This window comes from Ammospiza caudacuta, chromosome 3 (genome assembly GCF_027887145.1).
Source record: "Ammospiza caudacuta isolate bAmmCau1 chromosome 3, bAmmCau1.pri, whole genome shotgun sequence".
Classification (NCBI taxonomy): Eukaryota; Metazoa; Chordata; class Aves; order Passeriformes; family Passerellidae; genus Ammospiza; species Ammospiza caudacuta.
This window is the reverse complement of record NC_080595.1, coordinates 66,478,377-66,502,137: the sequence shown is the minus strand read 5'-3', so window position 1 is coordinate 66,502,137 and position 23,761 is coordinate 66,478,377. Positions and strand designations below refer to the sequence as shown.

The 23,761-nt window shown below is 36.1% G+C and overlaps 1 protein-coding gene across 23 annotated transcripts in view; it reads right to left on the bottom strand.

Moving 5' to 3' along the window:
- The window catches only part of TRDN (triadin), a 223,406-nt gene that overhangs the window by 110,293 nt on the left and 89,352 nt on the right, over positions 1-23,761 (bottom strand). For all 23 annotated transcript variants that reach the window (XM_058801368.1, XM_058801382.1, XM_058801372.1 and 20 more), the window contains 4 exons: positions 19,795-19,872; positions 9,694-9,729; positions 8,525-8,587; positions 7,627-7,689 (listed from right to left, as the gene is read on the bottom strand). In XM_058801368.1, coding sequence (XP_058657351.1) covers positions 7,627-7,689; positions 8,525-8,587; positions 9,694-9,729; positions 19,795-19,872 — 240 coding nt within the window. The remainder of the gene's footprint in view (positions 1-7,626; positions 7,690-8,524; positions 8,588-9,693; positions 9,730-19,794; positions 19,873-23,761) is intronic.

Genomic DNA, 23,761 nt, shown 5'->3' with positions numbered 1-23,761 from the left:
CTAGGAGAGAAAACTGTCAGAAGAATATTGGTAAGAAACAACTTAGAGAAGGATCACACAGTTCTAAGGTCATTAAGTTCCTCCTTTGATTTGTGTGTGTGTCCTTTAATGTGGTTTGTTCCTAAAACAGGTCTCAACTCATAACAGATTGTGTTTCCTTAATTATTGCTCTTATACATTGATCTGCAAGAGGAATCACAAAACAACTCATTGCTTATTATTTCTGTTCCTTAACTTTTACATTTGTCTCTTCTCCTAATCTTTCTAAATTTAGCTGCAAATAAATGCAAACTGTAGCTTCCTGTTCTGGGTTCACCTGGGAGGGAGAAGGTAATTTCCTTCATAGCAGCCTGTATGATGCTGTAGTTTGGATTTTTTTACTCAGACATTGTTAGCAAACTTGAGTTTTGGCTATTGTCAAGCAGTGCTTGAACAGCATCAGAGCTTTTTCTTTTTCCCACTCTGTCTGTGCCTACTACTAGGAAAAGGTTGGGAGAGGACACAGCTGGAACATCTGAACCAAATTACAGGGAATATATGGTAGGGAATACACCAAATAGAGAGGTGTACTCCCTACCATATAATACTATGCTCAACAATAATAGTTGTGAATAGAGGAAGAAAAGGGAAAGGGTGTCCTCTGCTTCGACTGGTTGGGCATTGGTCTGCTTGGAAAGGTGGTGAGTGATTACAGAATTTGTATTTCTCCTCTTTATTTTATTTATTAATCTGTCTTTGTCTCAACCCATGAGTTTTCTAATTTTTGATCTTCCTGTTCTCCTCCCCTTCATGTTGATAAAGGGGAGTGAATGAGAGGCTGTTTGAGTGTTTAGCAGCTGGCCAGGGTCAAATCAATACACTGTCTTCTCATCATTAAAAATAAAAAGGTAAAAAAAGAGTCAGACAGGGTTCTACCACTTAAAACTCCTACCTTCTGCTTGCTGTAGCAGCCATTCTGAAAACACATTTGATCACTCCAAAATGCATCATAGCACTTACATGTGCGCCCCAGTTCCTAGGTGACTCAGTTTTTACCTTTTCCTCAGAATTTGTTTAATAAGAAAGAAAATTTGTGAATAAACATGTTTCATTTTCTTTATGTGATCAGCCACTTTCAAAATACCTTAGGTTCTCTTGTTCTAATTTCACAATTCCATTTTTTCCTTGTAAGCAACCTAAATTGTGACAGCCTCTACATCTCACTGGCTGTTGCAGACCTTACATTGTGGCCTCCTCTGAAACACACATCATCCTCCCATCTGCTGGCATCTCTCACACAAGGGAACGTGAGACACACCACAGTGTCCAAGCTGGGCTGCTTAACGTTGTCAGACACTCAGCTGGAAATACACTCCTGGCAGTGGGCAGGGTAGGGTGAGGAGTTTCAAACTCTGTTCTTGAGAGGCAACAGAGACATCTTCCTACAAATGTCTTCCTACAGCCCACTTGCTCATCAGGAAAAACCTAGGATCAACATTTGTATCCCCAATGAAACATTCAATTTATTACAGTTAGATCAGTCCAAAGCTTTTCAGGATGTGTGGTATGCATCTACTTCTCTAGATCAGTGGGTTAGCCAAGCATGGTTTTTTGCCTATTTATAGCTTCTGTTATATTATAATATGTATATAATATAATATGGTATATTTTAATTAATTTTTACTTCTCTGGCTGTACTGAAAGTATTTACGTTCCAAAATTATTCTTCTGAGAACAGTGTCACATTTAGATGACATTCTAACATTTTTCTAGCCATGAAAGCAGTAGGATAAGCAGCATGGGGAGGTAAGTAGTAGGTTCATCATTACTTCAGCAAACTCTTTTTAAATAGCCATATTTGAAAGCAAACAACGAAAAACCCCTTAGGCATATGGTTTGAAATAAAAAGATAATTTGCCACCAGGTGTCAGTAGCAGTTCTTTTATTGTAATGGAAGGTTTAATATCAAGATTGAAAAGGTAGAAGCTGAGACAAGGTAGTCACAAAATTAAAAGCATTTTTTAAATTGCTGTTCAGACCAGGAATTTAAAAATGATTGAGGGAATTTTTCTTCCTGCCAGAACAGGGCAATAACAAAGAAGATACTATTGGTGTATAAAATTGTCTTTGCCCTCCATTTCCTACTAAATCATTGTGGGTTTCTTTCCAAATTACAAGGACTATCCTTTAAAGAAAATGCATCTGTGATCAACCCATGCAAAAATTTGCTGGTACATGGTCAGTCATGTTTGCTTCTTGTCTGGTCACCTCCACTCTGCTCTACCTACTAATAACATTCTTCTTCCAAGAAGACAAACTTAAAGACAGACTTTCTTGCTGTCTTCATCTCACTGGGCAATAGAGTAGTGAGAATAACCTGGTTATCCCAGTTTTGCGGCAGTCATAAGGTACTGTTTTCAATTTTTATGTCCAAGATAAACTTTTAGTTTGCTTTTTTCATGACTGCAGGTAGACTTCCCTTGGTTGTTACAGTGCCATAATTAAAATGTAGCTTTGTGTCTCTAATTTTAATAGGCTTTACCTATTCAGGAGGCAAAGATTTACTGTGGTATCTAAAGAAGACATCACCACTCCCCAGCTCTGCTAACACAGCCTGGTGTGAAACATATGACACATTATCATGCGTCATAGATACATCTTTACCATATTAATATCTTTATCAGTGATCTGGATGAAAGGATCAGGTGCTCCTCAGTCACCTTTTTGGACAATACCAAGTTGGGCAGGAGTGCTGATCTGCTGGAGGGCAGGAAAATTCTGGAGAGGGATTTGGGCAGACTGAATTGATGGGCCGAGGCCAATTGTATGAGGTTCAATGAGGCCAGGTGACAGGTCCTGCACCTGGGTCACAACAACCCCATGCAGTGCTACAGGCTGTTGGAAGAATGGCTGGAAAACTGACTGGCACTAAAGTACATGGAGATGTTGGTTGACAGCCAGCTGAAAGTAAGCCAGTAGTGTGTCCAGCTGGCCAAGAGGGCTGATGGTATCCTGACCTGCATCGGCAATAGTGTGGCCAGCGGACTAGGGGAGAGATTGTCCCTCTCTTCTTAGCATTGCTGAGGCCGTACCTTGAAACCTCTGTTCAGTTTTGGGCCCCTCACTTCAAGAAAGTCATTGAGGTACTGGAGTGCATCCAGAGAAGAGAGACAGAGCTGGTGAAGGGTCTGGACCACAAACTTTATGAGGAGTGGCTGGGGGTTTTAATCTGGAGAAGAGGAGGCTCAAGGTAGGACCTTATTGCTCTCTACAACTGCCTAAAAGGAGGTTGCAGTGAGGTGGGTGTTGGTCTCTTCTCCCAGTCATCAAGCAATAGGACAGGAGGGAATGGATTCAAGCTGTTTAGGGGAGGCTTCAATTGGATGTTGTGAAAAATTTCTTCACCGAAAGGGTGGTCAAGCCCTGGAGCTGGCTGCCCAGGGAAATGGTTGAGTTGCCAGCTCTGAAGGTATTTAATGGATTTTCAAATGTGTAGGGATACAGTTTAGTGCTTAGACTTGGCAGTGCTATATTAGTAGTCGGACACAATAATCTTAAAGGTTCTTCCCAACCTATATAATTCTGTGATTGTGTGGGAGATGCATCCAAAAAATATATGTGCAACTGCTGCAAGCTAATTCCTTTATTTATGGAGTGATTCCAGTGCTCCTTTGTAGGGGCTTCTATGCTCTGTGGGGAGCATGCATACACCAACACAGCAAAATGGAAGTCAGATCATGCTCCCTGATCTGGGACAAGTAGATCTGCACACCAGAATTGCTCAGGGTGGTATTTAAGTGTGGTGGTCTTAAAATATATGTCCCTGAGGTCAGAACCAAGGGATTCTTGAACAGTAGTCCTGCTGATAAGGCTTTATGATTTTAGCAAAATAATTTTCTTCCTAGACATCAGTTGCATTGTCTGATGTCTCTGGGTTATCACAAGGGAATTTGTGAAAGTTTACCAAAATTTGGGCTCTTTAATCCATCTAGCACTGGTTTCTCTTTCAGAAGATATGTATAAACAGAAGATAAATATGTGGACAACAGGCCTGGATTGCATTCTGTACCTGAATTTCACCATATGGAAAGTGGAGAAAATGACACTGACTATCTTTCTAAAGTAGTCAGTTACAAGATCTGTTATCAAAATTTCAAGAATAACAGGAAGATCACTAATGACAGTTGAAGCAGAATTTTAGGTAGGAAATGATGTGATGCTCCTGGCCACCATATTTGCCTTATTTTTATTGCTCATTTTACATACGTGATTTGTTTTGAGAACCAAAATAAAGTGAGAAAGGAGTTTGCAACAAAGACAAAAGCTGGTGTGGATATAATTTCTAGGAAAGTTGATTCAAGAAAGAGAAGAGAAGCTTCGGACTCTGGGAAAGGGACCATCAGGAAAAAATCTGTGAGTAAACTATTAGTGCCTGAAAGCACCAGACTCTGTATATTCATTTTCATGTAGGGTTGGACACTAAGCTTTAACATAGAGGGTCCCTTTTCTCAGTCAGATTGCAGACTGGAGCCCCCTGGGCTGATGTGTCCCAAGCACCAGAACAAACTTTGGGAGAGCCTGGAAAAGGTTTATATGTGCTGAGGTGTAGCAAGCCCCTTAAAGTGGATTTGGGGATTTGGAGATGCAGCTCCTCCTCTATCCAGAGTAGCACTGGATAGATTTTTGTAAAAGGTTTTGGAGTCTGACTGTGCCAGACCCTTGTTTCTGATGGTTATGTTTGTTTAAGTTAGACCTCTGAGTTTGTAACAATGGAATTATCTATTTTTCAGGACAATTAACACAATGCTTTTGTCTGAGCTGAAGGTCAGAGGATTAATGTGGTTTTATCTATAAAGCATTTTTAAAAGCTAATTAAGAATCATCCAGTTTGCTCTGTACTAAAGACTGAGGACATTTCATATTAGACGACTCTTGATCCTCTGCAGCAGCAGAGGGGGCGGGGAGAGAGAGAGAGAAATACAGGGGAGAGAATTGGAGAAAGAGTGAGCTGGCATGCAAATAAATATATCACAGGGATGTAGTTAATGAAGTGCAATAAAAAAACCTCCATTCCGGTAGCAGTAGAGATAAAATTGTCTCTTGGACCAAAGGACCAATCTAAAATATTAATCTGAAAATATATTCAGTATTTGCAATTACAAGCATTCCTTGTTAGACCAGGAGAGATGGAGAGGAATATAGAGAAGTGCTTCTCTCAGAACATTATTTTAGAGACGTTTTTATCACTTAGTGCTTTCAGAGCACCTCTTCTCTCTCTCTCTTGAGCCTGACAGCCTGTCCATGCCACCATTCCTCCATAGGGAATGCCTGGTTAATGGGCCTCCAGCCAGACATGAGTCTTCTGGGAGAAAGTGTGCAAGGGTGTGGAGCAGCAGTGGGACTTGGGTGCAAGGAGGACCTCGGAGCAGAAGGAGCTGCCCACTGGTGTGGGGATGAGTGTGGGTGGCAGTGAGAAGGCAGCTTGCCCTGAAATACCTCAGCTTCATGGATTACAAAGGTCAGGGGACCCAAAATGCGACACAAACCAGAGACATTCAGAGGCAATGCAAGCGTTTGAAAACCAGGGTGAGGAGTTTGTGCTCAATGCAATGGCCTCTGCCTAGCCTTTTAAAGGGAAAAGGTAAGAAAACTGGAAGGTGTTTTTTGCTTTTGGATGCTTATGTACTCAGCTGATTCAAATGTTCTGAGGTTGATTTTCGGTGTCCAAATTATGTAAAGATATCGAGGTGCCTCATTTCAAAACTGGGCTATGCGCTACTATTCTGTTGATCAAATATGGCAATTATTTCAGGCTTAAAACATATTAGGGATAACAATGGGTGCTGCCAAAGGTAGAAAGTCCATATGCATTCAAAGAACAATCTGAAAGAGGAATAACAGCAACACGTGCAGCTAGAATACATTATGAATTACCATCCTCTTACACAAAGGCTAGTAAACTCCAAAAATGCAGAAACTTATAGAGCTAATAAAAGGGACAGAAATGTGCAGATATCTTGGTTTGTCTAATTTGTGTCTTTCTAGCATTAGGCTACAAAGGATGACTCACTGGATTTAGCAACTGCTTGTGAAGATGAACATATTAATAACTTCATGCTGCAGCTCTGCCATAAAATGTAATCTTTTACAATTCTGTATTCTCAAGTGAAAAACAAGCTTAGGACCAGAATAAAATGACAAAAGATTTTTGAATTGTTAGCTTATGTTCTTTTTAAACCTGTGTTTATGCATTAAAATATGCAACTTAACTAGTAAAAGATATTCTCTTTCATCCCTATCCCTTCCCCACTGTGTACAACTCCCTACTATAAAAGACATATTTAAATATGGGGCTACCAAGATAGTTGTCCCAGGTAATCTGTGCACTTTTATGTTTTCCCAAACATAAATTACTTATTTCTTCCCATCCATAATCACTTGAATAAGAAAACTTATGCAGTCCACATATGATTCAGTGGGAAAGAAACCAGTTGCTTACTGAAATTTGTATATGTAAATCACAATATTAGAAAAACAATGGGATATAGATACTTTCAACTTCTGATAACATTCAACAGATTTAAATAATTAGAAAACAGAATGCAAGGTTTGCCTTGAGGACATACTAAATATAGCCCTGAATATTTACATATTATTTTGAACCTTTCTCTGGGTAGGCATTGCACAAATCTACAGAAAGGTTAATCTGAGTACTTGAGGGCTTGTAGAATGTTATATAGAAAGTGACAGATAAAGCATCAATTGGAATCAGTGTTTCTAGATATTCAGATGGTGACCAACCACTGAACATTTTGTTTCTCCTTGATTTTAATGAGACAGTTTTGCAGGCTGTGTCATTTACTGAGACACTTTTGCATTTCCACATTAAATATACTTGCAGATTTACTGAAATAATGGGGAAGAAAAATAAAGCATTTTTAGTGCAGACAAGACCCAAATTGCTAATTTCTAATCTTACTGAAACATTTATATTTCCATGCATCAAACAATCAATTAGGTTTAGGATATTCACTAATTTAAACTTTTAAAAAATTCTTTTCTGGGCATGAGTAAAAATTCAGAAAATAACCATCTATTTTTACGTGGTAATATTTCCGTTTATGACTTAAAAAAAATCTGTATTTTTAAAATAATTCATGCAAAAATATTTACTCTCCTTTCAGTCTTTGCCATGTAGCTTTTCAAATTATGCTCTTGATAAATTTAGTGTATGAGTGAAAGCAGTGCTTGTAATTGATTTTAAAATGTATTTATATTTACACATTCTATTTGTAAAAGTCTCAAGATCATAGAACAGGAAATTGCATATATCATATATACAGATATATAATATAATATAATATAATATAATATAATATAATATAATATAATAATATAATATAATATAATATAATATAATATAATATAATATAATATAATATAATATAATATAATATAATATACACACTGTGATATCTATCTATCTATCTATCTATCTATCTATCTATCTATCTATCTATCTATCTCTCCACTCGGATTCTTGAATGATAATGAGCTACATACACCCTTATCTCAAATCCTTAAAACTTGAAAGTGATTACACTAAATAGTCAGATATCATTGCAGAGAAAGAGTTCAATTTCTTACCTGCTTTTTTAATTTCAGGGACAGATGTCTTCTCATGAGCTTTCTCCTTTTTTCCTGTTTTTTCTAAGATTTAATTAAAGAGAGTAATTTGATGTGCTAGAACTCTGAATCATACACTCAAATATGCAGTCATCCAAGTCCTGGTGGGCTCATACTGAAAAAAATATTACTTATTTGGGAGTTCAGATTATTCCCTTAAAACACTTGCACCCAACTAGCCACAGAGCAATCAGCTGAGAATGAAAATTAATCAGTATGCATCAACTATGGATGATTTGGACGCTCAATAATTCATCAAAAGTTAGGCAAAAATCATCAGTGCATGAATGTGGCAGCTTCTAGCTTAAGTTCCAGTGGCAATAAGATTATTAAAAAATAATGAATTACTTAAATATTTTGCATGAAGCAACACCTTAGTGGATTTTAGATTCTTTCTGAGAATGTATGAGTGGAACATTATTTAGATGGATATCATGACTTTGCAGTTTGGTCACTGTAAGTCTCAACTGTGATTGTATAAAATAAACAGATCTACCCCACCTTCAGAAACTGATGTGCAATCGAGTGATATCTTCCTTGAATTTTGTATATTGCAGTATAACTATGTCCTGTTAAATATGGACTCCATTAAATTGTTTAAAAAGCCCCTGGATGGCCACCAAACAGGACATTTCATTTGTCAGAAAATAAGTTTAGGTAATATTGGATGCTGAACGTATTGGACACATAAGACATTAGATACAGAAGAAGTAGAAACATGCAAATAATGACTGAGCAACCAAGAGAAGTACAATGCAGCCAGTAGCATAGGATTCACCTAACAGAAAACAATGGGAAATGAGCCAGAAGTGTGAGTAAAAGCTGAATGAGGCCAGTAAGAAATGTTTCCAAACCATACCTTTCACCTTAGTTTCAGTCATAGTCTTCTTTTCATCACTCTTTTTCTTCTCCTCTTTTCTCTCTAAAAATAGAAATAGAAGTTCAGCTGGTTACTTTTACACAGAAACACACAAACAACCATGTATATATGCATGTATGTATAAATGTGTTTGGGATGGGGCATCCACTAACTGCAATATGTTCAAGATTTGACAAGTTGGTCACTTATTGTCAGCAGCTCAGAAATACAGCTTGATACCCAGAGAGTGAATGTGGTGTTAAGGATAAAACTGGAACAAATATGCACACCAGATTATTACTTAAAAATTAATTGAAGAAACTATGCCCATTAACCTGGTCTAACTAAGAGTTTATTGTGGTGACTCAAGAGCCATTCACTTGCTGTGCTTCTTTTGTAAGACCTGACTGAACGACAGCAAAACTTGCACATGGTATTTGGGAACAAGTGTACAATGCCATGAAAAGCCCGCATATACAATATACCTTTATTACACTTTTTACTAATTGAATCTTTGAAACTGTCGTTACAGAACTTCTCTTATTCATGGAGAATTGTTGTTAAAGCACCATCTACAAAACAACATGACATTATTTCAGAAGAATCTGCCTCGATTTTGGCAGTTATTGGGGCAATTATAGAAATAAGGAGAATATTTTAAAAAAAAAAAAAGCTTAAACAATTTAATTACTTATTTCATGAATGTTTTGAATTATAAAATTGAGAGTTTGGTAAAGGATATGAGAAAGTTATAATTCTTATTTTTCCTTTGGGAAATGAATCCCCTTTTTGATGGGAAAGAATTTAAGAGTATAAAAATAGCTAATCTCAGTGCTTTTTTAATTGTTCATCCATGAAAAGACAAATTTGTTACCTTCAGTTTGTGCTGCATGCTTCAGATATTGATACCCAAATATAGTTAGTGAAACTATATTTTTCTTTTTGTGATCTTTTACTATTACAAATGTGGATAAGAAACCAAGATTTATTATCTTACAAAAGATAGAACCATAAGACTTTAAGCAAGAGACTTTTCTTTAATTGAAACTATTTAAAGAATAGGAATACTTTCAAATCCAAGAAAAAAATATATTCCTGTCCCTTGCAGAAAACTAACATGAAGATAAAGGAAGCAAAGCAAACCAAACCAAAAACAAAAAGCAACTTACTTTTCACTTCTCTGGGTACCACAACAGACTTTTCTTCTGCATGGAAAAAATACATACACACAGGGGAAAAAAATTAAAAATTGTAGAACATTTTACCTAAACTAAAAGATATCTGTGTGTTTGAATTTTGAAAAATTGAAAAATTGTTGTGTTTATAGAGTATACCTGAATTCCACAGTGTTTCTATGATGATTTCATGAATAAAGTTTTTTTGCCTATTGTGGAGGCAATGCATTTATCAATATTCAGGGTCTCCTCAAATGATACTTCTGCTGATTTTCTGACAATTGCTTTAAACATCAAGCATAATATAGATGTTTGCCACTTCTTTCTTGTTTTAAACTGATTTGTTCAATGCCTTTCTCTCGTTTTTGTCTTGAGAAAATTCTCACATACATTCTGCAGAATGTTTCCCTAAGTTTTATGTGCTTAATTCTTCCTCCTGAAAATCTGAGCACTACACTACACTTGAAGCTACAAATTCCTCTGTGTTCTGAGGTTTCTTAGGTATGTGTAGAGCATCAGAGTAGTGACCATCCTACACTAACTTAATTAGAACTTCATAGTCTTGTATACTTTAATATTCTTGTTATTGCCTATCTCTCTCTCTCTCGCTGACACACTTCTCCAGAGACTTGTGCTAGGGATTGTGCCTCTCTGGTTGAAATGGAAGTCTCTTCACCTTCAGATTTCACAAAAGCTCTTCCACAGCTCCACTTTCCTGTGCCACCTATGACCCTTCAGTGGATTATTTCCACATGTAATGTGGATCTCCTCTAATTTCTAAAATGTGGTTTAATTACTTGCATAGTCTGCCTGAATTAATCAAACTGTTAAACATACTAAGTGTGTGTCATTTACTGACAGAGAAGAGGTTCCTTCTGTCTTCCTTCCATGAGGCTTTATCAATAGTAATTAGATGTTGAAGTGCTGCTTGGACTTCTGTAATGTCCATTTTTTTTCTGAGTGCCTCAGTTCTGGCAAGTTAGATTTTTTTGGTTTTTTAAATTTCTGGTGCTAGGTGATGCATGAGAATAATTTGTAAGCCCAAGGTCCTTACAACAAGATTCTCTTTAATCCGAGACCATTTCTGCCTTAGAACTTGCAGCATTTTGCATGCCTCTGGGGCCCAGAAAAACCACATGAAATCTGCCTTAATTTGCACAGCAAGGTTTGGAGCCATATACATCTTGAAAAAGCTGAGGCATTGAGCTTTGAGAAGTGAAACTTTTTATAGAAGATATAAAAGAAGTGGAAGGAATGTCTACTGCCAATAACCCAAGCTAAGATGATGACATCCATGGCTGCAGAATCTTCATTGCCAAATCATTCTACCAATTAAACCCACTGACATAATTTTCTTCCATCAAGCTCTCAAGTTGTATTATTCAGCGTCCAGGAAACTTTGAGATGTCCATATTTGTTATGAAGTTTCTGGGAGATGATTATATGGAAATATTAAAGGACTGGGCCCCCTATTTTGCTGCCTAATGCAAGATAAGCACTCTTGCTCAAGTCTGAGGAAAACAGCCCCTGAGCTTCCATTCACATCTCAGCTGCATCTAGCCCCACTGGTGCCCCTCACAGCTGCCACTGAGAGAAATTTCTGTAAATAAGAGCCATGGTAAATGGGTATTATGGAAAGAGCCATTTCTGACTTAAGGAAATAATCCCATTTCTTGAATAAATATATTTCCTCCCAGTTTGAACAGCTCACATTTAGAATGTTGTATATTAAGTGTATATTTAACACCAGCAAAACTTGTAATTCTGAAGCAGTAAATGTAGTGGGCTCTATGCAGATATGTACACAGCTAAATTAAGAGGAAGAGCAAATAATTAAATAGGAATTTAGGCTGGTCTTTTGTGCTGTAAAATATGAACCCCATCTGTTAATTGAAAGAACTTACTTTTTTAGCACAGAACATTACAGAACTACAAAGGGCCAACTGCATAAAGAGGGATCCTCATATGCACAAATTAGGGGTTACACAAGGAAACACAATGTGCTTTGGAGGATTTGGCATTCACCACAATATGAAATTCAAGTGCAATTAAAAATTGAAAAAATCTATTGTTATTGCTACTGTTCCTTAGTTAACGGGATTTTTTCACCAGTAACATTAGTCCTGAGTCACACTTCATGGACAGTGTAAAACATACGAGTACAAAAAGACCTCACTTTCAAAAGCCTGCAATGCATTTACAAGAATGAAATAAGGATATATGCATCTGGAAGAGTACTTGACACAATCAGCCAGCAAGGCCAGCAAAGGACTTTTCATTTAGTCAAGTTTTTTTCTGTAGACTCTGTGCAGAAGCTGAGCTTCATGTAGCATAAGAAGGAGTCCAGTGAACATGAGTATTGTGAATTAAAGCAGTGATGTACTACTGAATGAGACATTCAGGTAAAAAACTTATTCCTGGGTGAAAAATAAAAAGAAGCCGCATAGAATAATTTTTTTTGTAAAGTGACTGGATTGAACAGAACAGACCTTGCAGCAAAGTAACCTCTGAGATGGAATTATTTACTTTTAATAAGGGATGAAGGACCAAGGCCAGTAGAAATCCAAGTAAGATTCAACAAAGACCAAGAAAGGGGTGTTTCAATCTGAATTTTCTCCACCCATCTTGTCAGCACCTTGTCTTTGTGTTATTCTCATAGGAGAGCAGCAAATTCTTGGACAATGGTGGGAAGGGAGATAACAGAAGCACGCTAAGAACGTGGCACTTGAAATCAGGCTTGGTAAGACCACTGTGCTACTCTGCCAGTGCTGAGTGGAATCTAAATTTAGAGATGCACATGAGTTACAGGACATAGTGTCACAGGAATGCTGCACAGGAGCTGGAAGAAGAAGGGGCTCTTCGAGCTTCTTTACCATACTGCTCCAGATGGTCCATGTTCTTATGGAAAGTCTCATTCTGGAAGGAACTGTCAGCTCATCCCAACGTGTCAGAGAAACTGAGGTAAGCAGGGAAGCAAAATATAGCCACAGGTTCCTTCTGCTGGAGAGGCATGCATATAGCAAACACTAGTGGGACTGAACGCCAGAAGTTTGGAGATGTTGGGGTTCACATTAGCTTTCTAAAGTTCAGATCCTTATATGAGGCTTATCTGCATTTATCTAAAATCCTCTTGTGAGGAAACCTCAGGAGGAAAGCTCCTGTGAGAGACTTGGGATATTTATTGCCTGACTGTGAAATGCTACAACAGCTTTTCTTGCCTACAGATTCCAGTCCTGGCAGAGCTCAAGATCAGCAGAGACACATGTATACTCACTGACATACAAAACAGAACAAAACAAACATTAATTCATCTTTTCCTGAGAAACCGTAATTCAGACTGAACACAGTGACTTCATTCAGGATAAGGCTTAGTTTCATTTTTGTCCAGGCAGCTCTGTACACCTTAAGCTATCATTGGCATAATTTTAAAGGACCATTCAAGCAAAACACAAGCTGCCTTTTAATTTTTTTTTCCTTATTAATTTTGAAGGGATTACAGTTCCTCTTTGTTTTACTTGGTGACTGAAATCCTTTCTCTGCTGGACTCAAAAAAAGTTTTATTGTTGATTTTAGTGTGAGTTGGATATCCTTTTAAATATTAGAATGACTCATTACATTTCAGTTTTTGATGATATTTCTTTTCTTTCCCCTTGGCCTGTTGCTTAGGGTAGAGACTGAAAATGACTGATCAGTTGCACTTTTGGCCCTAAACAATTTAACACCCATTGACAAAATAGGATCCCCTAAGAGTTACAAAGCTTTTGAAGAAATGAATAAAAAATGAAAGGAGGTATTTTTGCTTCGTTTAGGATGTCATGGAAACTCATACCTTTAAGGTTAAAACTAAATTTCAAGTAAAAATTGACCTTAGCTGTCTCTTTGAAAAAAAAAAATCTCTTTCTGGGGTAAGAGAGTCCTTGTTGGTCTGGTTACTTTCTCTATGAGAAGTAATTCTGTCTTTCAGCCAAACTACTGAAAGGCCAAGAAAGATCAAAGAAACCTAAATAGTATTATTCTAAAGTTCCTAAAGTTCTTAAAATTGCTTCTGTTCACATGTAAAAACAAAAAAGTGCACACACACATGCACAAATGTGCTCTCTCTAATTTACAGGTGAGTGTTTAGGCCAAAATGAAGTGCATAAGTGCATTTATTTACAAAGCTCTGTTTAAATGACACTACCTTTTCTTTTTATTTTTTTTCTGCAGAGTAAGGAAATAGAATTTCTTTTCATATTGGGCAAGTGAAAGACTCTTGGGGCACTCAGATCACTGGAGATATAGCACACCCTGAAGGCCTAGGCAATCTCTCCAGCTCGACTCTGTTTTTTTTTGAAACTGCTTCACTGTTTTCAAATCCCAGCCTGAAACACTGTTTGGCAGCTGTGAAGATTGCTTGTGGAGATAATTTTGAGGTCTGCAGAATCTATGGAATAGAAATATCATGCTTGAAATTCCTAATGCTTTCATGTGACCTACATAAATGTTTCTTATTTCTTCCTGTAGTGATTATAGACTTCTTTTTCATGGCTCTGTTGCATTAAGCACCAGAACTCTTAGTTAATAGCATGGCCCATATGTTGCCCTCACTAAACAGCACAGTGTGGAGCAAAGGAATAAAACCACAAGAGAGATGATGCCAGAGTAGGCCTGGCAAGTCAAAAAAGATGACAGAACAACTTCCATAACAAGATCAGCAAAAGAAACTCTACTGGACAATGGTCAATGGTAAATATGATGCAAATATGATTTTGATAATTACTTAAATTCCCAGGGGAGCACTGATGTTTTATGGTACAACCATTACTAGTGAGAGCCAAACCAACAAAGCTAAAGTAGTTTGGCTAGGCTCTCCCTCCCTGTGACTGAAATTCCTGCTGGACAACAGGAATCAATGTCAGGCTCAATTCTGTTACCAGAGCTGGGAAGAGTTTTGCTGATGCTCTTTATGCAGTGTGCTTTTGGGCAAGCGTGTCTGAGCCTTAAAAATGGGATGATGAGGTTATGTAGGACTTCTGTAAGAGTTTCATGTTTCTTTCCAAAGAAACATCAGAGTTCTTCCTGATTAACTTAATTCCAGTAAGTGTTTTCCATTTGCAGGTGCAACATATGCAAAAGACTATGGTTTTTCTATTACATTTAAAAAGCACTATGAAAAGTTAAATGAATCTTCTGAGGTATTTGTTTGTGTTTTATTGGGTAAACCTTGGGGAATATTTATTTTCAAATGCATACTCTAACATTTTAAATTGTGTTATTATAAAGGTTGAGAAAATTAATAGTATGTCTAATCAAAATATACATATCTTTATGCATTTTTTTTCTTACACTAATATGCTTTTTTCTCATGTCTGTTTAACTTTTTGTATTTTATGATAGAATATAAGAAGTACAGAAGAGCCTCATGTCATTAAGGAAAATGTCAAGGACTTTCTGAAACAGTGAAGATTTAGGGTTTTTTTCATCATTGCTAAATCATTAGAATTTACTGCTTAAATGTCTAACTTAAATCATTAAATAGTTCCCTTTGCAATGCTGTTCATATTATTTTAAAGATTTTATTGTCTTCAGTAGAGACTCATGGAGATATAAGGCCCATATTTCTCAAAAAACCTTTTTATGCTGTAAATACAGCAATGCATTAAAGCTAACTAAACTGTTCATCTATTAACCTAGATTAAACCTAACACATTGTATTACAACATTTCTAATATAAATATTTTTCTTTTTTCCTCTTTATATTCTCCCTTGGATTAAAATTTATCAGAAAAATGGATTTTCATCCACAACTCCTGTCAGTATTATTAAGAATATTCTAAATAGGGAGAAAATTTTCAAAATTATGTCTTTTTTTAAGGGTTCTGTTGTGTCTTGAATCACGATCTCTCACTGAAAGGATTTTTTAAAGGTAATTGATTCTATAGTATAAAAGGAAAACAGAGTTTTTTTATAGAACAATCCATGCACAGAAGAGAAGGCAGACATTGACAGAGTGTACAGAAGCAGATTGATTTGTAGAAGATTTATACACTCCTGTACATCAAGGGAGCTTTGTCAAAACCTGTATTGACTTCAGTAATTTAGATATTCTTGGTTATTATATTCATGAACAGAGATACAGACTAGAAATTCTTCTTAAGACAGTCTGATAGTGTACATTCTATATAGCAACACAGATGCAGTTGCCAATTAAGCCTCCACAGGGGTTTTGGGGGAAGTTAAACACATTTCACAGCAACTCACTTTACTGCATTCTGCTAAATTTGTAATTAGAGGATTCAATGACCTAGAGAAAATACTCTTTTTCCTCATAGATCCTCTGAAGATGTTATAGATTTTTTTTTCCTCCTCACTTAATATCACAGATACCATCAAGATGACAGGAATGGCCAGTATACTTCAGTCAAGGAAGGGAGATATTTCAGAACTTGTCATCATGCATTAACAGATCAGAATGGTTATGTTGATGACTCTTCCATGATAAATGCTCTCCCACTCAAAGATACAGGAACAGATTTTAGGACAATACAACTGGGAAAATCATACTCAGATACAATGCTGTTCAAATGTTTTTTGTCATGCCGTGCTCTTCAAAGTGGTAGAAAGCACAGGTCTGCTTGAGATCATGTACCACATGCATTAAGATTCTTTCCACCAGGAGAAGGATTTTGATACAGGCTTCTGACAAAGCTGCTGCGATCTTGCGAGAAGGCAAAGTCAGGATATTCTGCAACAATTAACATGAAGATTCACCAGTAACTAGCTAAGACTCTGATCTTAGTTTTTACACATGTCTAACTGCAGAGTCTTCCTGAGTGATTACCCTGCCATGTCAGAGAGGGAAACATGGGAGGACTATCAGAAAGGAAGGGCCTTTTCATGTGAATGTGGAAATGGAGGAAGGAAAAAGCTGTGTGAGCTGAGCAAAAATTCAAGACCTAAGAGAGAGAATCTCAGAGAAGCAGTATACACTGCAGAGAAGTTTTAGGTTGTCAGTGAATAACAAAATAAAAGAAATCTAGAGTTAAAAGTTGTGTGGAAGACTACCACCAAGTAAGAAGGAGGATATTACAGTCAAAGTTCAGATAACCATGGAGAACTGATCTGTCAAATTACTGGTGACACCAGTGTCCTGACATGGCAGCATCAGTGTCAGCTGAGAACACTGCTTCCAAGTACTTGTGAAAGCTCCATAAAAAGATAAGATAAAGAATTTAAAATTAGTTCTTTAGTTCCTAGTTTACCAAACAAGGTTTCCAAGCTTGAAATACAAGTAGATGTTATATATCAATGCCTTTATCTTCACAAATTCCTTTATCTTCTTTCTCTTGTTCACTGTTACAGGACAGGATCCTATCATTTGTTTTATTATTCTCTGCTGCTCGTGATGTGAAAATTCAAAATCTTCATTGAAGTTTTGTGGTAAGATCTTTGAAAAAGCCAATCAACCATGAAATAAGAAAGAAATTATTTTTTTCTTTCTGACCAGATTAATACAAAACATTTTGCTTTTTGACCAGGAGATATCTGAAAATTTCAACTCACACACTTCAATGCCATTTATTGCTTTGTACACTAGAATCTAGTGTACAAATTGAGATAGTCTTAAATAATTACCCCCTTTCCAAAAGATTTACTGTGGAGCTGAAGGAAGAGAAAAAGGCAATGACAATGGGAGGAAGTGTGAGATTTAATATATAATAATGATATGCTGTTTTTCTAAGGCCTCAAGAATTCAGCAGAGCATAATTTCTACAGGACATTGGATAGTATCCAGGAAAAGCATTCCATTTGAAGGTATCAAATAATCTAAAAATTTTAGACATATGTGGCACATACACATCACTATTTCTACTTTATCAGAAAACAAGAATGGTCCAAGATTACCTAAGGCAGCAGTGGGGAAATGGAATGATACTAAAAACATGTCACTCTAGAAAAAGAGTAAGATCCTTTCAGTCTTCACCAGCTCCATAATTACATATACAATGTCTGAATATCACTGAGTTGGAAAGCCTAAGGTGTAAGTTCATTGGTTTCATAAATTTTTTGTGTGACAAACGTTCTGTTACTTCCTACAGTTTTACCTTTTTTCAGAGCTGGTTTCTTCTGTCAAAGGCTAAACCAGGCTTTGATGTTATATAAAGTATATTTTTCAATTAAATAACACTTCTGTATGTTCTCTATTCTAACAACTTATGATACTACTTCCAACTATATTTATAAGAAGACTCTTTTGTTTCAATCTGTCCCTTCTACTGATAAATGATATTTAGTGATGTACCAGTCATAAAAGTATCTAAGCACTAAGAAGTCACATGCACATGTCTCTTCAGCTATTTTAAAGATTTAAATTTCCCTGCCTACTCCTCTTTTTTCCCTTCTGACATTTTGCCAAATATTCTCATAAATTACTTTTTTTTTCCTCTAGGGCTGAAATAAAGCTTCAGGGTTTAGGGCTCCTCAAGGCACTGTGGCATATTTTCTCATATATGGAAAACAGCATAAGAGCTTTTCATGATAACATTTTACAAGCAATTTTGCCTTCTTCATGTCTTCTAAATCTCATGCATGAAAAGTATGTATCCTAGTGACTGGCCTTGAGCCTTAAAGGGAATTTAGTTATATGGTTCTGAGCAGATAATCTCCCCCAAATTTGTTTGCCAAATGGGTGTCTAATTTACAGTGCCAATTACCTGAATTGCATGCATAAATGAGCTAATGAAAAACAAAAATGTGTAACTGGTCATAAATAGTAATTTCTATGTGCAATTGCAGTAATTGCATTCTCCTCATGATTTTGAAAATCAAGAATCTAATGTTAATTTGATGTTAGTTCATCTTGCGTAACAGTTATATTTAAAGATTAGGTTTATCATTCAGCAAATGTGTCAGCCTTGCTCTATTATGTCTTTTTCCATTATGGTTAATTGACGGATAACAGAGTTTAACATTGCAGGGAATTCTTTCTGCTGATAAGCAGGGTTTCGACATTTTCCTAAAGTAAGCAAGAGTGCAAATCTATTTCTATACTGTCTCAAAATAACCATAGTTTTATACTCCTTTAAACAGCATGTTTAAAAAGAAATAATCATTTGAGGTAATGATATTTTTGGGGAAAGACATAATAAGTCACATAACTATTTTTATCCAAATGTTCTGATTCACAATAATCACGTTACAGAAATATCTAATTAATGTAACACTTTGTTTCAGTCACGGGTCCTGGCAAAACCTAAGTCTCATTTACTGTTTTCAAATGCAGGAAATCTTGCAGCTCTTGTTACTTACTCTGCTGCCATCCCATCTGTTCCTCTCTAAGACTGAAATTGCTTTCTGGGTAACATAGAGCTAAGACCTCTATGAGAGAAATTAGCAAATTCCATGGCTTGACTGAAGGACTCAAGTATCATATGAAAACTGCTACATAATTACACTAACCGACTCAGATGTTTTGTACTATTAAATTGTATGGTATAAAGACCAAGTACATATATTGCAGTTGTAGTTCTAAGTCATCAGGCATTGTTCATTTTAAAATCAAAATGAGTATTTCAATCACTTTACTGTAATGATCAGACTATAAACAATATAATTCAATTGCAGGGATTATGTTTTAATCTTCTGAACGTAAGATCTGACTTTGTATTTCTCTTTCAGTGGTTTTAACAATAGCAATAGGGTTGATAAATGCAGAGCCAGAAATATTACATTCATTATTACAAACAAGGCACAGAAAAATTACTGAATAACAATAGCTGAAAGAATAATCCAAAGTATATTAAGAGGATAATGTTGATTATGTTTATAGTTAGATAGCAAGTTATGGCTGAATGCCATTCAAAGCATTTTACATATTAGGCCTAAATTCTGTAATCTGTTTCACTCAGGAAATCCCCCAAGCCATCTGTAAGGAAAATTTAAGTTTTGTCACGCCTATGTCACTGTGTCATTCTTGTCCCAGGCCTAGTAAGGTGATCACTTTTGTAATATAGACTACATTTACAAAAAAAATTTTAAAAAAAGAAAAAGCCCCATTAGAACAAACAGTCAAGTTAATAAGTAGAAGCCAATAAAGGTAGGAAAACTCGAACTTGCCTTCAATAGCTGCTGGTTTCTTTCTTGGACTGTGTTCTAGAAGAAGACGAGGTGGTGCAAATTCCTTATGTCCTGCACCTAAGACAGGTTATGAAGTATAGAAGACATATTCACCAACAGGCTGAGCAGTTTCACTGGGAGGATGAGCTCCCCTCAAAATGGTTCATGTTAAAAATGTTACATTGTGCATAAAAGCTAGTATTTTTCAGACACTATAACAAGGAAATTAATTTTTTAACAAATAGAGTAATTTATTTTTAAGAGTCACATTTGAGACCAATGAAGTCCACGTGACTCCAACATATGCTGAAATTCTACACTTCTGGTTTTCTTCCTTTGACTCAAAAGATAATAATAATACTATAATAATAAGGTTGCATACTCATGATGCCTGTTCTACAACAAAGCCTTATTTTCTCCTGTCAAACAAATGATCTTCAGTTGCTCCCTAAAGTCCACTTAATGAGCTCCTGGAAACACTAGTTAAAATTATGATGTTTCTCATCGTTAAGGCTCATTCTTAACTAGCCAATACCAACCAGGTCATGCATTATAAACACTGATGAGGTTCTGATTCCAGCTGCTGACTGAAACACCTCTACTCTCTCAAAGTGTTCAGCTGGGATTTTCTGTACTGTTTTAGCCTATGTGCAGATACCATGTTTTGTACAAAACACTTCTCACTTCACTTCTCCACAGATTCACAAACATATTTAATGTACACTTATATTACTTATGCTTATTTTCTAGTTTATGACTTATTTGAAGTCTCCTTATTTCTTTTTATTTCACTGGCATTTAGCCACAGTAGCTATCCTGTCACTGTCATTTGGAAAGTGCATTTTTTGTGACCTGAGAAATAAAATTAAATAGTTAGATATGATATTGATTCAGTAATATGCACCAGCATACATTCACTGTACCAGAGTTCACATGCAAACAGACTTAAAACTCAGCTCCAGCTTCACATCAGAAACTCAAAGCCATGCCTCATGCTTGATGGTAGACTCAGAAAAGGAATTAAGGCTTTAATGGGCCTTGGAAACAGCAGCATCTTACTTTCCCCTCTCACTTTGCAAAGGTGTGTATACTCATGGGGAATGCATGAGAAAAATATCATCTTGAAGACAGCAGTGGGATTTGAGCATCATGAACTAATTGTTATTGCATCTCATCAACACATGCACAATTGCAGACACAATTTGCGAGCACGTGATTCAGTTCATCCAGTAATTTGTATAAAATATCAAACATAAGCTGCTCAAACTTGACATGTCCCCGAGCCACTGACAAAATATTAACACATTGATAAAACCAATGTATTGAAGGTGTTTTGCCACAAATGGTAATAATCCTACATTTTCCATGTATTTCCTGTCTTGGCAATATACCAAAGTGCATATTTACTGATAATATCACAGAATAACTATAGCCTTGAATGTTAGGCAAACTTCAGGAATCCAGATATTTAGCCATGATTTTCCAAATGCTTTATGTCCGAAAAAAAATAAACTTGAAGTTGCAAACTGAGCTGAGGAGCTGCTGATTACCTTTGTTGACAACTGGAATAGAAAAATTACATTCATAACCATGTCAACACACAGAATCTGAAGCAATTGAATTTCCAGTTCAGAAGAAAACAACATAGCAATTAATGAACAATGGGTAATCTATTTTTTTCCTTCTACATTTCTTCAAAGTCCTAGAATAAACATTAGGCTTTTTTTCTCCATTTTTCCCCCTTTTTTTTTCCCTTTCCAGAACTAGACCACCTATTCCCCAGTTAGAGAAAGTGATAAGTTTTATTACTTGGGTGAATATTTTGTGTGAAAAGGGACAAAGGGCAGTGGCTCAGAACGTTGAGTAGATGAGTAATGATGAAGGAGAGTCGATAATTTGGACTGCAGAGTGGTATCTACAGTGTGGGGCAATGATCTAACTCCTCTAGGTCAAATTGTAGGCTGGCCCCATTATCTCCCTGTGCTTTGCTGTGGCAGCAGTTTTCTAATGATACCACCAGTGTGCGCATAATGCCAGTATGATACCACTTATTGCTAATGACTTGTCAAGTTCTATTTTATAGCTTTACAAGTTTTAAGCAAATCATTTATTTCATGCAAATTGACCACATGATCCAATATGAGAGTGTTTTAAGTTTAAGCTTCACAGATCAAAAACTTTCCCTTAGGCCAAAATGTTTGTTCTGAGCAGGTTCCCATCCACTCTGATAAAAGGCTTCTTTAATGTTTCCATGTCTTATTAAATGTCTCTCTATTCACTTTGATGGGAATGTAAAGGACCGTAAATGAATAAATATTTTATCCATTCTTTTGATGAAATATGTTAAAGGGGATAACCTAAGTCAAATTTCTTTTCTTTTCCTTCTTCTCTCTTCTTTAAGTTATAAAGCACAAGTGGTTTTCTGTAGTACAGACTGATAAATAGAACTGAGGAATTGGCTTCAACAGATCAGACCATTCGTATTAATGATGTCTACTATCTTGACTCTGGCAGTGGCCAGTTGGACACATATCCATGATGTAAATGAGAGGAAGGCAGGATGTATTTAATGCTCTCAGTGGACAATCAGATTAGTCCGTGAATTACGAGAAGTTGTTATCCAGATTACCACTATTATTGCTGGACATACACTTATCTCACGGCTTTTAAAATGCAGCCACAAAAAGCACTGCACAGTTATTTGCTTCTCATTTCCAACATAGCCTCCATTTTACTGCTAGGAGATAAGCCACTAAGGTTCATTTAAGCTGCTTAAAAAAAAATAAAGTAAGCTTTGATTTATCCAAAAGATGTAATTGCAACCACAAAAAAGTCCATGCATTTTTGCCAGTCTGTCCCTAGAGTTGATCCACAACATTTCCATGTGTCATCTGTCCATGCAGCTGTGCTTTAGGTATCTCTTTCATATTATGATATTGTAAAAAGCTGAAAATATATTACATCTGATGAAAAGAGAAAGAGTGAAATATTTTGGATTTAGGCTCATGGGAATGATCTCACCAGGAGAAAAAGTGTCACATTAAGACATGAGTACCTTCCTCCACAGCCTGAAAGGAAAGAAATAGGCTTCAAGGATGAATAGGTTTAGGACTCTAACTAAGTAACATGAACACTTCATTGAAAATCAGCTACAGTCCTCAAGCTCTGGGAAACTTCTGTCATCAGTGTTTATCAAATTGATTGAGATGTCTTGAATGAATTAATCCTGACTTGGTTTATTAATATTTTAGATTTTTTTATTGCATGATAAGGCATACAAGACAAACTTTAATTACCTTACTTTTCTCAATCTAGGAAATGTCTCTGTGTGTGTGTCAAAAATGTCATATTTAAATATTGTGTATAAACTGATTTATGATAATATCAAATTATATGAGTTTTCCTTCTTTCCTGATCTTCTGAGTTCAACTTGTCTGCAGCAACCTTAATAAAGTGTCTAAATATATCTTTCAGGATAAAAAAATTAAATTAAATTAAATTAAATTAAATTATTATTATTATTATTATTATTATTATTATTATTATTATTATTATTACTACTACTACTACTACTACTACTACTACTACTACTACTACTACTACTACTACTACTACTATTCCAGCATTCCAGACTGGTGAATATTCCAATTGGATATGGAGAGAAATAATGCCATCACAGGGTGCAATATGTGGAAATACCATTCCTATGACGGTTCATTTCCTCATATCCATATACCTGAACAGCAGGAATCCTATGGTCCAACAGCACAAATACTTTGTTATAGTTTCTCTGTTTCTACAGCAAAATGTCTTCAGCTAAATCTCATTCTGCTCAGATATGACATCATTCTCTAGTGATAGTAAAAATAATTCAAATAAAGTAATTGTCTTTGCAGAGTCATTTTTTATGAAAAGTAAATTCCAATCAAATGTTTAATGAATGTTGGAACAAGGCATGGATCAGCAG